The sequence below is a fragment of the Melanotaenia boesemani genome, chromosome 14, assembly GCF_017639745.1.
Source record: "Melanotaenia boesemani isolate fMelBoe1 chromosome 14, fMelBoe1.pri, whole genome shotgun sequence".
In the NCBI taxonomy this organism is placed as follows: Eukaryota; Metazoa; Chordata; class Actinopteri; order Atheriniformes; family Melanotaeniidae; genus Melanotaenia; species Melanotaenia boesemani.
In genome coordinates this window covers 96,360-116,591 of record NC_055695.1, presented here as the reverse complement: position 1 = coordinate 116,591, position 20,232 = coordinate 96,360, and the positions used below count along the sequence as shown (strand labels likewise).

At 44.0% G+C, this 20,232-nt stretch overlaps 1 protein-coding gene across 1 annotated transcript in view; it reads left to right on the top strand.

Moving 5' to 3' along the window:
* frem1b (Fras1 related extracellular matrix 1b) overlaps window positions 1–18,997 on the top strand; it is a 169,366-nt gene extending 150,369 nt beyond the window's left edge. The window contains exon 35 of the mRNA XM_042006153.1: window positions 18,441–18,997. Coding sequence (XP_041862087.1) covers window positions 18,441–18,643 — 203 coding nt within the window. The 3' untranslated portion in view covers window positions 18,644–18,997. The remainder of the gene's footprint in view (window positions 1–18,440) is intronic.
* Window positions 18,998–20,232: the final 1,235 nt, after the last annotated feature.

The window sequence follows — 20,232 nt, the reverse complement described above, 5'->3', positions numbered from 1 at the left end:
ATATCCTTCTTCCCCTACATAGTGGGGCTATCTCACTGCTACACCTAGCTAATATTATTCTACTATAAAACCAGGTAAAGACCCATCACTTCCATCCAGTTACCATCCAATTTCATTAATAAATGTAGATCTTGAAATAATCAGCAAAGCTCTGGCCAGAAGGATAGAAAACATAACCCCTCTAATAATACATCCTGACCAAACAGGATTTATTAAAGGTAGAAAATCCTCTACTAACATGCGTAGATTAATTAACATCATAGATTATTCTGCTCTACATAACCTGGAATCCACAGTCATTTCTTTAGACGCAGAAAAAGGATTTGACCGAGTAAACTGGAAATTTTTATTTGCAACGTTAAACAAATTTGGGTTTGGGTCATCTTTCATAGATTGGATAAAGATATTATATAACAACCCAAATGCATGTGTGAAGACCAATGATCAAACCTCTCCAAGCTTCTGTTTGCAGAGAGGCACCAGACAGGGCTGCCCGCTTTCTCCATCACTTTTTGCTATTTTTATTGAACCCCTAGCTGCTGCCAAAATTTTGCTGACAAAATAAAGAGATTAAAGGAATCCATGCCAACAATATAGAACATAAGATAAGTCTTTATGCTGATGATGTATTGCTTTTCCTCCATAACTCACGGACATCTCTCCCCTAGACAATCACACTCATTAACACATTCTCCTCAATGTCTGACTACTCTATTAACAGGTCCAAGACTATTGTTATGCCCCTTAACTGTGACCTACAAAACACACCCAATACTACAATACAGTCTGGAAACATTAAATAAAACTTTTTAATAATGTAGCTGAACCTACCCAACTTTATTCACTATTTCTTAGCTAACAAGCTGCAATATATCTCTGAATGGCTTAAACCAGGGCTACTCAATTCGGTCCTATGAGGGCCACAATCCAGCAGGTTTTCCATGCATCCCTGCACCAACACACCTGAGTTAAATTAATGAGTCATTGTGTAGAACCTGATTGGCTGTTAGAGCCACCTAATTTGACTCAGGTGTGTTAGTGCAGGGATACATGGAAAACCTGCTGGATTGTGGCCCTCGTAGGACCGAATTGAGTAGCCCTGGCTTAAACCTAGTGGTCTGGATGAACCTTGGTTAGTATGGGGGTATTTTCCTATCTTTAATCAAGAGCATAATTGTTTGCTTTGGGAGCAAGACTTCTGGTTTTCCCGCTCAAATATCATCTTGCTCTATCTCAAAACTTTGCTCTCATACTCAGAAAGTCCCTCTTGCTTTCAAATATATTGTTCTTCCTTTCAAAACTCTGCGCTCAGGCTTGGTCTCTTTCCCTCACACTCAGACACTTTCTCTGCTCTCTCAAAACTGCTGCTCTTGGATATTTTTTTCCTTTCTTGGGTTGCTGAAAGAGCTGTCTGTCAAACCTCCTCCAGTCAAAAGAATATGAGATAATTTGAGAAATTAGTCCTCACAATCTTCAGGGTGTGCTTGTTTTACTTGACATAGTGGCTCCACACCCTTAGCCCAGATTTTGATTGAACATAAACTTTTTAGTAGTGACTAATTAACATTTTATATTTTATATAAACAGTGTCTCATTAAAAAAACAAAACAAATAAGCTGTTTTCTAATAGTTTTCTACGTTGTGCAGTGTAGTAATAATGATTAGCCAAGAAAACTCAACATGTTATGTTTCTGTCAGAGGGGGCAAGACTAATTTCAAAACTCAACATATCTGGACCGCAAAGGCTCAGTGGAAATGCAGATTCATCTCCCCTTTCCAAGGTGCTGCAGGTAGGTGACGCTGGTGGCAGGTAAGTGACGCTAATGCTGTAGGTGACGTAGTTCCGGGGAGACGGCAGATTCAAACTAGGCGTGCCCAAACATTTATAATTTCATTCAATTGTATTTTATGCCAGCCTAATCAAAATGTTCTTTAAAGTAGGAAAATAGTGTCTTTAAAAGGTCCACTCTGGAGCACAGTGGGGAGGATTTGGCCAGCCTGACAGATTTTATAGATCGTTGTTACGACAGAATCGTCATGGGGAAACCTAACAACACATCCACCCCTTCCACCTCATCTAAATCCAAGAGACAGCTAAATGAGGATTCACCTGGAGCTATTTCACCACCGGGGAACGACTCAACAGATGTTCTGATCTGTATAGATAAGAAACTCAGTAGTTTTGATGCGCGTTTGAGCCTGGTAGAAATTCTCCACAAGGAGTTCCAGGCGCTACATGAATCACTAGAATTCAGCCAGAAGCAGGTGGAAACTCTGGCTGTAGAAAATGCTGGTCTCAGAGTATGGTGTCAGATTTAAGCCATAAGTCTAGGGGGCGTAACACACCCACGATAAAATGACACTCTCTCACACGCGTAGATATTAACTTTGCGCGCACAATCTAACTGTCTCACACACGTAGATATGAAGTCTGCGCACAATCTAACTCTTCAGACGCTACACTACAGGCTGCGAGCGAGGGTGTCAGCTCTGCGCAAGCAGGACTCCACCTGCGTGCGCTCTCTCTCTCGCCGTTTATGCTCGCGAGGTGAAGCTCTGCGCGCGCGGAGAAAACACTTTTGACACTTGGGGGCAGATCAGGAGACGTGGGGGGGTTGAGCCTTGTCCTTCTTATGATTGGTCACTTTCAGCCCCGATCCCGCCCTCACGGACATAATTTTTTTTCCTGCAAGACAATTTCCGGTCATTCGTCGGCCACGTACGTCATCGCGGTGCGCGAAGTACTGTCCCAATTCACAGAATTAGAAGGACCCTCCGAATCCACCCTTCGAATCCGCACTTCGTTTGGCCTCAAACGAAGGATGCTGGTGATGCATCCTTCGCGGCCTCTTTTCTCCCACAATTCGTTGCGCACAGGACGGTGGCGAATCAGCAACCTCAGAAGAGTCGTATTAAGTTTAAATAAAGATTTATTTAAAAAAAAGTTCGTTTTTTTTAACTACACTTTAGTATAAACGTTACAAAACCAAGTACATTTAAAGCATGTTTGTTAAATGGTGACATTAAAATTCGGTAATATTTGATATTCAGTTACTTTTAAGGGGTTAATGAAGTGTGTACCGGCTGGAAAACAACAGAGCCTCAAACCGTTTTTTTTTTTTGTTTGTTTGTTTTTTTTTTTAAACTGTCGGTGTTGCCGCTCCGTGTTCAGCGTCTACTGACGTTTCCTACGAGTAATTTCTGAGGTTTAAGTGATTAAACGTCCTGTGTTGTTGCTATGGGAAATTCTTGTAGACTAGGTAGGCTGTCCCATTTCACGAACGTTAAGCAGACTTCGAAGTGTGTAGACTACGGAGGACACTCTGTAGCCTACGTAGTCTGCGCACTTCAAAGTGTGCAGACCCTGAATTGGGACACAGAAAAAAAATGATGTCCGTGAGGGCGGGATCGGGGCTGAAAGTGACCAATCATAAGAAGGACAAGGCTCAACCCCCCCCACGTCTCCTGATCCGCCCCCAAGTGTCAAAAGTGTTTTCTCCGCGCGCGCAGAGCTTCACCTCGCGAGCATAAACGGCGAGAGAGAGAGCGCGCGCAGGTGGAGTCCTGCTTGCGCAGAGCTGACACCCTCGCTCGCAGCCTGTAGTGTAGCGTCTGAAGAGTTAGATTGTGCGCAGACTTCATATCTACGTGTGTGAGACAGTTAGATTGTGCACGCAAAGTTAATATCTACGCGTGTGAGAGAGTGTCATTTTATCGTGGGTGTGTTACTGCGCCCCCTAGACTTATGGCTTAAATCTGACACCATACTCAGAGAGTCGGTAAAATCCCTCACCAAGGGCTTGACCCGTCTCTCAGAGGAAAATAAGAAGTTGAAGGAAACGGTGATCGATCTGCAGGCGCAGAGCATGAGAGAGAACCTGGTATTTGCAGGGATTCCAGAGCAGACGGAGGAGGACCCCAAGCCCACGGTGAAAAACTTCATCAAAACCCACCTGAAGCTCCCGGAGGAAACGGTGAAAAACATCTCCTTTCACAGAGTCCATCGGCTCGGCGGGAGGAAACCTGGGTCCAGCAGACCAAGACCCATTGTAGCGAAGTTCGTCAGCTTCAAACAGAAGGAGCAGGTGAAGAACCAGGGCCGCGAACTGAAGGGAACAAACTTTGGAGTAAACGACCAATATCCGAGAGAGATTCTGGACCGACGGAGAGTCCTGTTTCCCATCAGGAGGAAATTTATCGCTGAAGGCGCTCTCGCTGTCATCGTGGTGGATAAATTATTTATTAATGGACAGCTGTACCGCGACCCGGACATCACTCCGTGGCTCTACTGACTTGGTATGTGCTTTAATTTTCCTGTTTTCTCACTAGATCATGTTATATCCATAAAACTGCCATAAAAGATCATTTAGTTAACAGTAAATCCACTGCCCGTCTCCACTACACTGTTCTCAGCACAGATGCGTTTTTTATATTACTTTTTTCATTTGGCACTGTCGCTCTTTTCACTCTCTACACTTCTTCTCTCCCACCCTTTAACGGTTAATGGTAACACTTGTCATTATATTATATACACATCAGCACTTTTCATGATTCACAGGAACACACACAGAACAGCACAAGCGCACATACATCCCTGTCACAACCAGCTGGCAGATACACATGCACGCGGAGAAGCAGTGGGATGCACGCACACAGGCTTCAGTAATATGCATATAGCTCTCTTTTCTTGGTTCATGAACGGACTCACATTTGTCACTTGGAATGTGCGTGGAGCTGGCACAAGGGAAAAGAGGTTAAAAATTTTTAATCGTTTGCAAGAAATGAAAGCAGATGTAATATTACTCCAAGAGACTCATTTATCAAACTCAACAATAGATCTTCTCTCAACAACCCAGTTACCACACGTGTATTCAGCTTGTTATAATTCTAGGCAGAGAGGAGCAGCAACTCTTATTAATAGAAGGTTAAATTTTGACATAGATAATACAATCATAGATCCAGAAGGCAGATTTATAATAGTTACATTATCTATTAAAAATGTTAAGTTATGTATTGCAAATATATATGGTCCAAATGTAGATAATCCCTCCTTCTTTCACTCCCTCTTCGCCTCTATGGTCACTCAGATAACACACTAATTATAGGAGGTGATTTTAACATTATACTGGAGAAAAAAGTACCACAGGAGCTCATCGAGTCTGGAAATCCTCAGAAACTGTGAAACAGTACATGAAGGATTTTGGTCTCTGTGATGCTTGGCGCTCTCACCATCCCACACTAAGAGAATACACCTTCTTCTCTTCAGTCCACCATTCCTATTCTAGATTAGATTATTTCTTAACTACCAGCTCGCTGATGAATGACATGTCAGAAATCAGAATCCATCCCATTAGCATTAGTAATCACGCACCAGTATCATTCACTCTGAGAAGTAAGAGCAATAAACCAGCAACTAGAAACTGGAGATTTAATACGTCATTACTTAAAGATCCTGAGTTTATCAGCTACTTCAAAAGAGAATGGTCCTTATATCTAGAAAATAACGACTTGCCAGAAACTTCAGCGTGTGTTCTTTGGGAAGCAGGAAAAGCAGTAATGAGAGGGAAAATTATTTCCTTTTCTTCTCATAAGAAAAAGAAGGAAACTTTGAGAATTTCAGAGTTAGAACTCAGAATTAAATCCTTATAGGAGCTTACCATGTCTCCCCAGATGAACACACACTAAATGCTATAAGGAAAGCTAAACTTGAACTTAATGAAATAATAGATAAAAAGACGCAATTCTTGGTGCAAAGACTTCGCTTGGAGAATTTTTAACATGGCAACAAATCTGGAAGGTTCCTGGCAAATCAGTTAAAAACAAACAAGGAGAAATCAACCATCTCCTCTGTCAGAGATCCAGAAGGAAACATCAGCCACGACCCTGACAAGATAAATAACACTTTCAAAGAATTCTATAAAACATTATATACATCACAACTAACTACAACAGATGACAATATTGATAAATTTCTTAGTAACATCAATCTTCCAACATTAAAACATGAAAATAAAATGGTCTTGGATTCCTCCCTTTCAGTCGGCGAACTCCAAGAGGCTCTCCAGCATATGCCCAACAATAAAGCTCCAGGTCCAGATGGTTACCCAGCAGAATTCTACAAGAATTCTGGACAATGCTGGCACCCACTTTCTACAATATGATATTAGAAATAAGGGAAAAACAAAAAATACCTTCAAATATGAACCTAGCCAATATTACTCTACTATTAAAACCAGGTAAAGACCCAACACTTCCATCCAGTTATCGTCCAATTTCATTAATAAATGTAGATCTCAAAATAATTAGCAAAGCTTTGGCCAGAAGAACAGAAAAAAATAACCCCTCTAATAATACATCCTGACCAAACAGGCTTTATTAAAGGTAGACATTCCTCTACTAACATGCGTAGATTAATTAACATCATAGATTATTCTACTCTACATAACCTGGAATCCACAGTCATTTCTTTAGACGCAGAAAAATCATTTGACCGAGTAAACTGGAAATTTTTATTTGCAACGTTAAACAAATTTGGGTTTGGGTCATCTTTCATAGATTGGATAAAAATATTATATAACAACCCAAATGCATGTGTGAAGACCAATGATCAAACCTCTCCAGCCTTCTGTTTGCAGAGAGGCACCAGACAGGGCTGCCCGCTTTCTCCATCACTCTTTGCTATTTTTATTGAATCCCTAGCTGCTGCCATAAGACAAAATAAAGAGATTTAAGGAATCCATGCCAAAAATATAGAACACAAGATAAGTCTTTATGCTGATGACGTATTAGTTTTCCTCCAGAACTCACCTACATCTCTCCCCCAGACAATCACACTTATTAACACATTCTCATCAATATCTGACTACTCTATTAACTGGTCTAAGACTATTATTATGCCCATCAACTGTGACCTACAAAACATACCCAATACTACAATACAGTCTGGAAACATTAGATATCTAGGCATAAACATTTCCCCCAGGTTATCAGAACTAACAAAGCTAAATTATGTCCAGCTACTTAAAGCAATAGAGGATGATCTCTCACGGTGGAGGCGCTTACCCATATCACTCATGGGGAGGGTTGCCACAGTTAAAATGATGGTTCTATCTAAAGTAAACTACCTGTTTTCAATGATACCCACCAAACCATCCTCCAGCTGGTTTAAGTCACTGTACTCACATATATCAAAATTTTTATGGAAAAATAATCCATCACGTATCAGTCTAAAAACTTTACAACAGACTAAAGATAGAGGCAGATTGGAGCTACCCAACTTTAATCATGTTTTCTTAGCTAACAAGCTGCAGTATATCTCCAAATGCCTTAAACCTAGCAGTCTGGATGAGTCATGGTTAGATGTAGAGCAAGCATTGTGTGAGGATGTGTTTATCTCTGACCTGCCATTCATCAGCTCAACCATCAAAACACATAAGTGTTTTAAAAGCATCAATATCAGTTCCTCTTTAGTGGCTTGGTGAGAATTTCTAAAAATAACCAAATCCTCACTTTTTCCATGTAAGTTTACAACCCTCTGGAACAACCCTGACATCCTGCAAAATAAAAAGCTGATTAATTTCACTCAATGGAAAAATAAAGGAATAAAACAGTTAGAACATATAATAGAAAATGGAAACTTCTTGTCATTTAATATTCTCACTTCACAATATGGAATCAGTAGCAAAACATTTTTAGAATATCACCAGCTTAAATCTATTATATGTAAAAAATATACCATTAATCAATTAAACTTACAGCTACCTATTAGGGTGACAGAATTCATGAATCGCAATGCCCCAAAGCTATTATCAAAAACATATAGACTATTACTTAAAGTAGAAGACTCAATCTGTCTTCCAACTTCAAAATGGGAGGGTGACTTATCCAGTAACTTTAATAAAGATAAATAGTCACAAATATGTTTAAACACCTTTAAAATGACTAAGAATTCATAAGAGGGGCGGCAGTGGCTTAGGCGGTAGAGCAGGTCGTCCAATGATCGGAAGGTCGGCGGTTCGATTCCCGCTCCCGCAGTCATCTGTCGTTGTGTCCTTGGGCAAGACACTTAACCCTCCTTGCCTCCAGTGTTGGCATCGCTGGTGTATGAATGTGTGGATGAATGTTCGGTGATGGTCGGAGAGGCCGTAGGCGCAGACTGGCAGCCACGTTTCCGTCAGCTTGCCCCAGGGCAGCTGTGGCTACGCACGTAGCTTACCATCACCAGGTATGAGTGAGGAGTGGATGAATAATGGATTCACACAATGTAAAGCGCTTTGGGTGCCTTGAAAAGCGCTATATAAATCTAATCCATTATTATTATTATTATTAATTCAAATATGCAACTAATACAATTCTGCATAGAACTCATTATACAGGACAAAGGATGTTCAGGATGGGTCTGTCACAATCAAACATCTGCACACACTGCAATGAAAACACACCTGACAACTATCTCCATGCCTTGTGCTCCTGCACACCTGTCCGCAGGTTCTGGCTTCAGGTATGTGTGGACATGTCAACATGGTTTAAATGTAATATTCCTACAATCCCCACACTATGTCTACTAAGTGACTTGGGTGACATTAATATGGCAATTAACTCTGCACACATGATACGCACAGCATTATGCATCGCAAAGAAAACTATCCTTGTGAACTGGAAAACCAAAAATAATCTGTGTATTCAGCAGTTTAGGAATCTCTTAGTTGACCACATCAGTAGTGAGACAATGTCTGCCTCCTCAAAGAACTATTTAGCTGAATCTCATTCCCTCTGGTCCCCTGTGCTTAGTTCCATCACTTAGTGTAGGTGGAGGACTGTGACCTCGTTGCTATGGGGGTTTGGGAAATGGCCAGGAGTGACTGGTGGTTGCGGGTTCTTTGTGGTTGCCCATGGTGCGGGACCGGGCTGCTCTGCGGTGGGGGTGGCTCTGGGGCTGGCCTCACGGGGGCTGTGGGGGCCAGTGGTTGGAGTCGCCTCGTGGCGGGGGGTGAGGCCACTGGTGGTGCCTGGGTTGGTGGGCGTTGGTCCTGGGCCGGGCGGCCGGGCTATTCCGGGGCCGGGCTGGGCGGGGGTTCTGGGCTCTGGTGCCCGGGGGTGCTTCTCCTCCCTCCGGGGTGGTGGGGTCCGTGTGTGCCGGGGGTCTGGGCCTGCCCGGATGTGCTGCCGTGGTGTGGGTTGGTGCATGCCCTGGTGTCTGGTTGATGCCCTGGGACCCAGGGTATGGCCCGGGGGCAGGGGGGGGTGCAGGGGTTTGAAGGAGGGCTGAGTGGGATTCGGGGGATTATAGGGGGAGGTGCTGGGGTGTGAGACAGGGATGCCTGTATGTTGTGTGTGTGTGTATGTACTTTGGATGATGTTTGTGTGGATGTGGGGGTATGTTTGTGTGCGTGTGTATGCATGCGTTAGGATGAGTGGGGGTGTGTCTGGGGAATGAGAGTGGGAGGGTTGGATGCTGTGTGAGTGTTTATATTGTGTGGGAGGGGCTGAGGAGGCATGCATGTGTTAGGATGAGCAGGAGTGTGCGAGGAAACAGGTGTGTGCATGTGTGCATGTGTGTGGTTGGGGCAGGGTTAAGTGCACTTGGGGGGGGGGGGGGGGGGGGGGGGGGGGGGGGCTGGGCGGGCCTGGGGGTGGTGGGCCGTGGATCTGCCGCTGTCCCCATCCTCTCATTCCCCGTTAGGGGTGTGGGAGGATGGGTACTTTCTAGGGTTGGTGACGGCTCACTGGCTGTGGTCACTGAGTGGCCCGGTCATGGGGGGCAGCCTCTCCTGGCCTGTCTTGCCCTGGGGGGCCTCCTGGGGAGCGGGGGTGCCTAATGCCACTAGATGCTCATCATCCAGAGGGAAGTTTGCTTCCCTCTGGACGTACATCCCCGGACCCCTCTTACTTCCCGCTCTCTCTGTCTCACACACACACACACACGTAGGGAGTTGGGAGGCATCCAAGGAGACCATTCAGTGGTCTCCTTGGATGCACCCCGTGGCGACTCGCCTCTCAGTTTTAATTGCACCAAGACACTAAAACACAATAAACACAACACACAAACAACACCTGGGGGGCATGGCATGCGGTGCACGTCGGGCGGGGCCACTCAGGTGGCCCGGCTCCCGGCTCATTGCGGTCACTGCCCTTCAATTTTAATTGCACACAACACACACTACCTAAACAGTCAGGAGCGGGGAGGGAGAGGGTATTGGGGACCTCTCACACCCCTGTTCCCCCTGTGTGTGGCCGGGGGCGGGCGGGGGGAGGTGGTTGCCCCGGGGCCGGGTCCCGGGGTGGCTGCGCTGGTGGGCTGCTGGCTCTGTGGGTGTTGGGTCAAAGGGGGGTGCTTGGGGCTCGCTGTCCTCTGGTCCGCCTGGAGTGTCCCCCACGGGGCATGGTGGGTGGGTTGTGTGTGGCGTGACTGTGTGGTGGTGAGTAATTGTGGGTGCGGTTTGGGGGAGGGTGTGAGTGTGGGGTTAGATAGGGTGCAGATTGGAGTAGGTGGGGAGTGGGGGGAGGGGGCCGATAGCACCCTGGTTCCCGGGGTGTGCGGCTGGAACATCGGGGTGTGTGCTGGCCTGCACCGGGTGGCTGTCTGGGGGGGCCTGGTCCTCCTAGGCATGTCACGGGCCCTCTGCCTTTGGGGGGTGGGGCGGCCGCCTCTGGGCTCCTGGGGCCCTGGGCCCTTCGCTTGGGCTGCCCTGGGTAGCCGGTCCCTGGCGGGGCCAGCGGCTGCTGATCTTGGCCCCTGTGCCCCGGGACCGTGGGGGGCTCTTGCTGGGGCTCTCCTCTGCCGCCCTTCGGGTGGGGCTGGAGTTATCTTCATGGTGGGGTGGCTTGGGTTGGTGCTCCGGGTCTGCTGCTGGGGGCCCGGGCGTCCGGCCCTGGTCTGCCTCTGGCCTCCGTGGAGGCGAGGTCGCATTTGCATGATCTCACTCATCACTCTTCATCACTGATCATTCCTTGTTTCTCATGCTCTGCATGCTGACACAGTCACTGAGTTGTCCAGTGGGTTTTAATACTAAGTGATAATTATTTTTCTTTATTTTTCCTGTGAGTTAGTATCTGGTCGCTGTTATGTCTTTTTGATTTTGTTATTATTTAAAAACTCTTAATGACTAGTTTTTTTCTGTGTGTATGTTTCTGCTTTTGTAAAAGTTGTAGGAAATTTTCTGGTGTGTTTATGTACAGGTGTAACAATTTGTTGTCTGGTGATGGTGTGGATTGAAGGGTCGTTTCCTTCTGTCTGTGATCTTTTTGTCTCCTTTCTTCTTTCCCTTTTGCTCTTTTTGCTATTTTCCATCTTTTTCTGTCCCCTCCGGTCAGGTCCAGCAAGATTACATAGATTCTGTGATTCAAAGTAAATAAATAAATAAATTAATCACATTATCAAGAGGAGCCTTACCCATAGGCCTCCCCTTGGCAGAGCAAATTTGTTCAGCACGATACAGCAACCAGATTATCATTTTGCTTGCTATGATGCTGGACAGGACAAGTTTAAAAAAAAAAGAAAAAAAAAAAAAAGGAAATGCAGATTCAGTTTTTTAACCTTTTTTTTATTTCCTGTGCTATAAATTTGAGTTTTGTGCTTTACTTCCTGTGTTATGTTAACAATTAGACAATGTTATAAAGTTCTGCCCTCTTTGAATTTTAAACTTGGCACCATGAATGAAAAGTACAGTACAGGAAAAGAAACCCACCACTAGCAACTAAATTTGTACAGGGTGTAATGAGTAAAAAAAAAATTATAGTTACTCACACAACCCATTGTCATCTTTTCAGTACTGCTGATTGTGGTTTTGGACCTGCAAGTTGATGTGAATCATCATCCACAGTTTATTGTTATATGTGTGTCAAAGGTCAATAAAAGAATTAAACATTATGAGTAAATTTCATAAAAGAGAATTAGTTCAAACTACTAGAGGCTTTAAAGAAATTTAGATAAGTGAACTAATGGGTTTTAAATTCTAATGGTTGCCTGTGTTGATACAACTTGACATATTTCAGCAATTGTAGAAACTAGAATGGTTTTACCAATAAATACAGGGCTCCCCCTCCTCCCCCTCCTCATCCTCCTCTTAGATCATCGGTCCTGGCAGAGCAGGACACGGGAGGATGTGCAGGAGGTTCACAGAGCAGCAGCAGAATTCACAACAAAGATAACATGCCATGATGCCTTCAGGGTCCTTGCTGTAGTTTTGCTACTACTGACAGCTGTTCGAGATCAAGCCTGGACCCAGTAGGATTCCTGTGTTAGTAAAATAAGGACTCGAACACGGTCAATTTGTGGGGTGAATCGATCTAATCTGTTAACTGTACCTTGTATAACTCAGAATACAACAGAGACCAGAGGAAACTTCATAAAGCTGCTGTACTTAATGTTAGATCTCTGTCCAACAAGTCACTGTTAGTTAATGACGTCATCATTTCTCACAGTTTAGATTTTCTTTTTCTGACAGAAACATGGTGAACAGAAGACACAAGTGCTACAGTTCTTAATGAAACAGCACCCCCTCATTTTAGGTTTATGAATAAATGTGGACCCGGGAGGAAAGGGGGAGGAGAAGCTGCCTTATTTAAAGATTCATTCCAGTTTAAAGAGATTTCATTTGCTGATTTTACTTCGTTTGAATAACCAAGTTTTATTTTAAGAGGCATTCCTAAAATCCTATTTCTAATCATCTACAGACGTCCAGGACACTGTGTAAATTTTATTGATGAATTTTCTGAATTCTTGTCGGTTATCTCTACTGATTTTAACCATTTCATCTTAACTGGGGATTTTAACATCCACATAGATAATATGATGGATGGGAATGTCAAAGAATTTTGTTCTATACTGGATGTTTGGTTTGTGGCAACATGTAAAAGAACCGACCCACATTCGAGGCCACATTCTGGACCTGGTTATTTCAGGGTGTTGATATTTCTTCTGTTGCGGTCACTGACTCGGCCTTGTCTGACCATTTTTGTATTTTGTTTGATTTACTGATCACTCAGAATGTCCAACCAAACTGCTCCTCGGTTAGGAAGAGGTACATTAATGAAAGAACAAGTGCTAAGTTTGTGGAGGCCATAGCTATGTTACCAACAACCAGTGCAGAGTCAGTTGATGGACTCCTGGATCTTTTCAATCTGAAAGTCTTGAATGTAATGGATGCTGTTGCACCAATAAGAATCAGGAGCACTTTGAGCAAACAGAAAACACCATGGAGAAACACCACTGTGGTTACCAGCCTAAAAAGAGAAAGCAGAAAAAATGAGCGGAAATGGCGGAAAAATAAACTTCAAATTTACTGTGAGCTGTACAAACAAAGCCTGCGTAACTATAACAATGAGCTGTGAAGGCCAGAGAGCTGCATTTATCTGCAACGATTAACAGGAACGTCAACAATTCTCACACTCTGTTTGCTATGATTGAAAAACTTACAAATCCTCCTAAACAGATAAGCCCAGAGCTCCTTTCCACTGAGAAATGCAACTAATTTGCCAACTTTTTTAGCCAATAAATTAAAACAATTAGGCAAAATATTAATTCCACAAAGTTACACAAGAAAACTAGTCTGTGTCTAAAACCCGGAAATAATTCTGATGTCATGTCGCAATTTAAAACGGTTGATTTAAAAATCCTACAAGAAACAGTTTGGCATTTGAAATTAACAACATGCACTCTGGACATGATACCATCCGGCTTTTGAAAACCAGTTTTTACCTCAGTGGAAAGTGATCTCCTACTGATAGTTAACAGCTCACTGGCATCAGGCATTTTTCCCAAGTCACTAAAGATAGCTGCTATTAAGCCTCTCCTAAAGAAAAGGACTCTAGACGCCTCTATAATGAACAACTATAGACCGTCTCTAACCTCTTTTATTTACAAGATTATTGAGAAAGTTGTATTTCACCAGCTTCATGACTTTTTAAATGAAAGTGGAAATCTTGATAAATTTCAGTCCGGCTTCCAACCTCATCACAGCCCTGAAACAGCTCTGGTCAAAGTGGTAAAAGACTGGTTCTGGTCTAGTATCAGTCCTGATTCTGGTCAAGTACCAGTCCTGGTTCTGTTGGATCTCAGTGCTGCATTTGATACTGTAGATCACAGAATCCTGTTGCACAGGCTGGAAAACTGGGCTGGACTTCCTGGAGTGGTCCTTAACTGGTCCAGGTCTTATTTATAAGGCCGGAGTTATTTAGTTCTGATCGGCAGCTATGAATCCGAACGAGTGGCCATGACTTGTGGAGTCCCCCAGGGGTCAGTCCTTGGACCTCTTCTGTTCAACTTGTATATGCTCCCTTTGGGTCAAATATTACAGAACTTTAGCATTAATGATCACAGTTATGCTGATGATACACAACTTTATGTCTCTGTCACAAGATGACTGCAGTCCAATAGACTTAATGTGTCAGAGTGTGGAGCAAATAAACACCTGGATGAAGGAGAATTTTCTACAATTAAATGAAGACAAAACTGAGATTATTCTGTTTAGTAGCAAAGAGAAGAGGGTCAGCATTGGTAAACACCTGGAGACTCGGGCTCTTAAAACCTCCGACCAAGCTGGTAACCTTGGAGTGTTGATTGACTCAGACCTGACTTTCAGCAGCCACATCAAAGGTTCACTAAGAAGCTATTTTCCAGCTCAGAAACATCAACAGAATTAAAGTTGAGTCTCCCAGAAAGACCAAGAGAAACTCATCCATGCATTCATCTCCAGTAGGCTGGATTACTGTAATGGTCTTTAACAGGACTTCCTATAAAGAGCATTAAACATCTGCAGCTCATCCAGAATGCTGCTGCTAGAGTTTTAACCAGGACTAAGAGATCTGAACACATCACACCAGTTTTAACATCTATATACTGTTTTCCTGTCAGTCACAGAATAGAATTTAAAACCCTTCTGATTGTTTACATCCCAGAATGGCTTAGGCCCAGAACACATCTGTAATATGCTCAGAGAATATAAACCTAGCAGAGCTCTTAGATCCAAAGACTCTGGTCAACTAGTCCAGACCAGGGTCCAGACCAGGGTCCAGACAAAACATGGAGAAGCAGCATTTAGCTGTTTTGCTGCAAACAAGTGGAACAAACTGCCAGTGGAGATTAAACTTTCCCCGAATGTAGACATTTTTAAATCCAGGTTAAAAACATTTAATTTCTCATGCGCCTATACATGAAATCTGCATGTTAACTTTTGTTTTTTAACTTGCTTTTAATCATTTTAATGTAATTTATTATTTTATTGTGATTACATATTGATGCCTTTTACTATTTCTAAATAATCTGTAATGCCTTTGTTTTATGTAAAGCACTTTTAATTGTCCTGTACATGAAATGTGCTGTACAAATAAACTGCCTTGCCTTGCCTTTAATTTTTTATTTATTTATATATTTATTTTTATTTAATCAGTGTAATCTGGTGGGCTAGATATTATTGGCAGCCTGCAGGCCACCAGTTGCCAAACACTGCTTTATGTGCTTTGACTTCATGAAACAGTTCCCACTGTTGTATGTGGCGTTTTCATCCCAGGACACCTAAAGATACACAACAAGCACTCCCTGCTTGAGTTACAACGACGCATGTGCTCCTTTTCTTTGCGGCCTGAAAAATTCTGTGATGATAGGCTGTCATTCATGCCAATTACTTACAAGTATAGTCAGTCACTTGGTCTTTTGATAGATGTAGATGTTCGTGGGAACATTTTTATTTTTGACCAGAAATATGAGGAATACAAACCTACCCAACAACACTGAGTTCACAGAAAGGGCAAATGGCTGTCATACTGCAGGTTCCTGCCTTTTTAGCGAGTGGGGGGATGGGTCTGCCTCTGGGTTCTTGGGGCCCTGGGCCCTTTGCTCTGGCTGCCCTGGATGGTCGGTGCCTGGCAGGGTCAGCAGCTGGCGATCTTGGGTCACCGGGGCCTGTACCAGCCAGCCAGAGACCTGGGGGCTCCAGGATTGCTGCTAATGGCCCCGGTCTCTGGGCCGCCCTAGCCTGCCTCTAACCTCCGTAGAGGCAGGATCACACTCATCTCTGACCCCTCCTCATTCCTCATCCTCTGCACGCTGACACAGTCACTGAGGTGTCCAGTGGGTTTCTACACTAAGAGATGCTTTGGTTCAGGTGTGTGTGTTTCTGGTTCTTTGATTGTTGCTGTGACACATGTTGTTGTTGCTGTCTTGTTTTTTTAGGAACTCCTGATGATTGTCAGCTTAGTTTACCTGTAAAAGCTGTAGGAAATTCTGTGTTGTGTCTGTACAGGTGTAGCAGCTAGTTAGGAGGTCAGCAGCCCTCCATCCCCACTGTACACAGTGTTGATGGAGCACTGCTTCCCCCTCCAGAGCTGCTGGATCATTTAAGACCAAAACTCGGGAATATCCAGAACCAAATGAAAGGAAAAACCACACACTATATATTAGATTCTCCTTGAAGCTGTCCAGAAGTCATTCTTCATGGCCTCTGCAAACTCCTCCCATGCCCAAATTTCTGCCTTAGCGACCACCAAAGCCACTTAGCCCGCCGATACCCATCAGCTGCCTCTGGGGTCCCACAGGCCAAAAAGGCCCGATAGGACTGTTTACGAGTGAGGGAAGGATGGAGCGGGAGATTGATAGGCGGGTCGGTGCGGCATCTGCAGTGATGCGGACTCTGCATCGGTCTGTCCTGGTGAAGAAGGAGCTGAGCCAAAAGGCAAAGCTCTCGATTTACCGGTCAATCTACGTTCCTACCGTCACCTATGGTCACGAGCTGTGGGTAGTGACCGAAAGAACGAGATCGCGAATACAAGCGGCCGAAATGAGTTTTCTCAACAGGGTGGCCGGGCTCTCCCTTAGAGATAGGGTGAGAAGCTCGGTGATCCGGGAGGGGCTCAGAGTAGAGCCGCTGCTCCTCCACATCGAGAGGAGCCAGATAAGGTGGCTCGGGTATCTGGTTAGGATGCCTCCTGGACGCTTCACTGGTGAGGTGTTCCGGGCACGTCCAACCGGAAAGAGGCCCCTGGGAAGACCCAGGACACACTGGACGGACTATCTCTCGGCTGGCCTGGGAACGCCTCGGGATCCCTCCGGATGAGCTGGTGAATGTGGCCGGGGAGAGGGAAGTCTGGGTTTCCCTGCTTAGGCAGCTGCCCCCGCAACCTGCCTCCGGATAAGTGGAAGAAGATGGATGGATGGATGGATGGATGGATGGATGGATGGATGGATGGATGGATTCTCTAAATCCAGATCTCATATAATGTCTTGATGCTAATAAAACCTACAAGAAATATTTTAAGCTAAAATATGATTCAGAAATTCCTCCAATGACGTAGATTCATCTTGTTGTACTACATCTTTCTGATGGACATGAAGTTCTCAGCATCTTCACACCTCTGTGAGAGTTTAGGTTTAGGGAAACCAGGATTTTGCATTTTCTGCTGGTTGGAAGTGCACATGTGCACATGCACAGAGATGGAGATCCAGTTACCAGTATGGCTTGTTGGGAAGGTTGCAGGAGGAAAGAAGAACATGGCAGCAGGGCTGAGGGTGGAAAAGCTGCATCTGGACAAACCACCAGGCTTCTGGAACCAGGTCCTCTGGACAGACCAGACCAAAGTGGACAAGTTTGGTCCTTAAACGCTTCATAGCAGCTGTCAGCACAATGGTGGAGGGATAATGGTCTGGACACCTGCAGTCATTGATGGACCATGAACTTTTTTTTTAAACAATTATTTCCCAACTATTTTTATGCCTTTGCTCTAGTCATCTTATGATATTTTGACTTTTTCTATAACTGATAACAATGACAGAGCAAAGGTGATAGTGAGGTGCTCATCACTTCAAACATTACATGATAGAAAGTGTTTATTCCAACTCCACGTGCACTGTACCTGTACTGTACTAATTTAAAAAAGTAACACTTGAACAAAAAGACAAAACAAAAGTTAGGTCAGCCAAATTGTGATGATAGTTTTTATTTATTTATTCAGCCAAACATTTGATCTTTTAAAGGCCACATTCAAAGTTTAGATCAGTTAACAGCGTGCAACGCTTACTGCCATCTAGTGGTGGAGTTGGAGATGATGGCCATCCCAAAGTCAACCCATCCATCAAACAACAAACTGCATCTGTATCAGCAGAATAAATGAGCTGTTGAGAGGAAAACAAGAAATCTATATCACTGATTTCCATTTCGGAAACATAACACTGGTGTTTTTTATTCTTGTTTTCTGCCTTCATGTTTTTGTTTTCTTAATCTTTGATGAGGTTGAGTAATTTGCCGTTATCTCTACTTTCATTATATAAAATATGAGCCTCCATGTTTTCTTTCAAACTTCTAACAAAATAGCAGCTCAAGACTAATATTTTGGGATGTTTATTTTTATTTTTGTGTCTCTGACTCATATACAGTGGAGTGTTATGATCACTTATGAAGTTCATGTTTGCAGCCTCCAGGGTGCTGACTCTTCTTTCCGCTCCTCAGGTCTTCCTGCAGGTCCAGATGGCTGGAAATGGGCTGACAGTCGACGTATCTTCAGACAGAGGGGAGTGCTTTCAGGCCGTGGTGAGTCCGAGGTTGGCTTGGAGTGTGCGCTGGTTGAAAATCCCAGAAGTTGGATTCCCACAAGCTGCTCGGCTGAAACTCAGCACTCGTTCATCTGTTCAGCGCCAGCTCAAACTCGCTGAGCAGACTTGCTGTGAGCACATCCTCCAGGCGATAACTCCCAGCATGTCATATTTAAGGTCATACAACATGCTGCTCTGTACATTAGTTCCATATTGTTACAATAAAGTTGCTGCACAGCTGGAACATTGCAAAGTTTTCTGATTTCTGTCACACAAATTGCTTACAGAAATGATCCTGGCATCAGGCTGAGGCCTCTGATACATTACATTGCTAAAGACTTTTTTAATGGATTAATTTCATGTTTACCTAATAGGAGAATCAGAATTCTGGTGAAAGTTGACCCAAGCCAACAGAATCAGGCTTTAAAGATTAAAATGTGGCATATAAAACCTAAAAAGCAAATTCATGGTCTGTTTTCTCTCACATTTATTTACTGGGAACTTTTTATAAGCTTATTATTAGGGCTATCAAATGAAGAAATTTTTTAATCAAATTAATGACAAATTTAAAATAATTTCACAATGATTAATGACCATTCAGACTATGCCTGAAATCTGCCCGTTTTTACTGTATCGTATCACCAGAACGAGCCAATGCTACAAATATTTACTGTTAACTGACCTTCTCTTCGGTAAACGTCAGATCTCCAAGGATCAGTAAATGTAGCATGTAATGTTCTATTCTATTCTGTTCTGTTCTGTTCTGTTCTATACTATTCTACAGTCATTTAGCAGACACTTTTATTCAAAGTGACTTACATCTCTGAATAAGACCAACACAAGCAAGAATTCAATCAGGATGGATGTCATCATTAAGTAGTAGTCAGACCGCTGGGGGTCCAGTTGGACCCAGGTGCTATCATGTAGTGCTTTGATGCGTTGCAACTGGAAGCCAGTGGAGAGCGATTAGCACCGGAGTGACATAAGCTCTTTTGGGCTGGTTGAAGACCAGATGTGCTGCTGCGTTCTGGATCATCTGCAGAGGTTTAACGGAGCATGCAGGCAGGTCAGCCAGTGAGGAGTTGCAGTAGTCAATGCATGAAATGACCAGAGCGTGGACCAGGAGCTGGGTCGTGTGTTCAGTCAGGTAGGGTCCAATCCTCCTGATGTTGTAGAGAGCAAATCGGCAAGATCGAGCAACCAAGGCAACATGGTCCTTAAAGGTCAGCTGGTTGTCTACCATGACACCAAGATTCCTGGTAGAAGACGTAGGCACAAGCGCGATGGAGTCGAGCAGCACGCTTATCTGTGGCGGTAAGGAAGGATTGGCTGGAAAGACAAAAAGCTCAGTGTTGGACAGATTTAGCTGAAGGTGGCGATCCTTCATCCATGCGGAGATATCAGCAACATGCTGATATTCACATTGAGACGGCTGTGTCATCAGATGGGAAAGAAAGGAAAAGCTGAGTGTCATCTGCATAGCAGTGGTAGGAGAAACCATGAGAACTAATGATGCACCAATGAGGAGGTGTATAGTGAAAAGAGAAGAGGGCCAAGCACAGAGCCCTGAGGCACCCCTGTTGTCAGCCCATGTGATCTGGACACGCCCCCTCACCAAGATACTTTGAATGATCTTCCTGTGAGGTAGGACATAAACCACGAGAGGACAGATCCTGAGATGCCAGGCTCCGAGAGTGTGGAGAACAGTA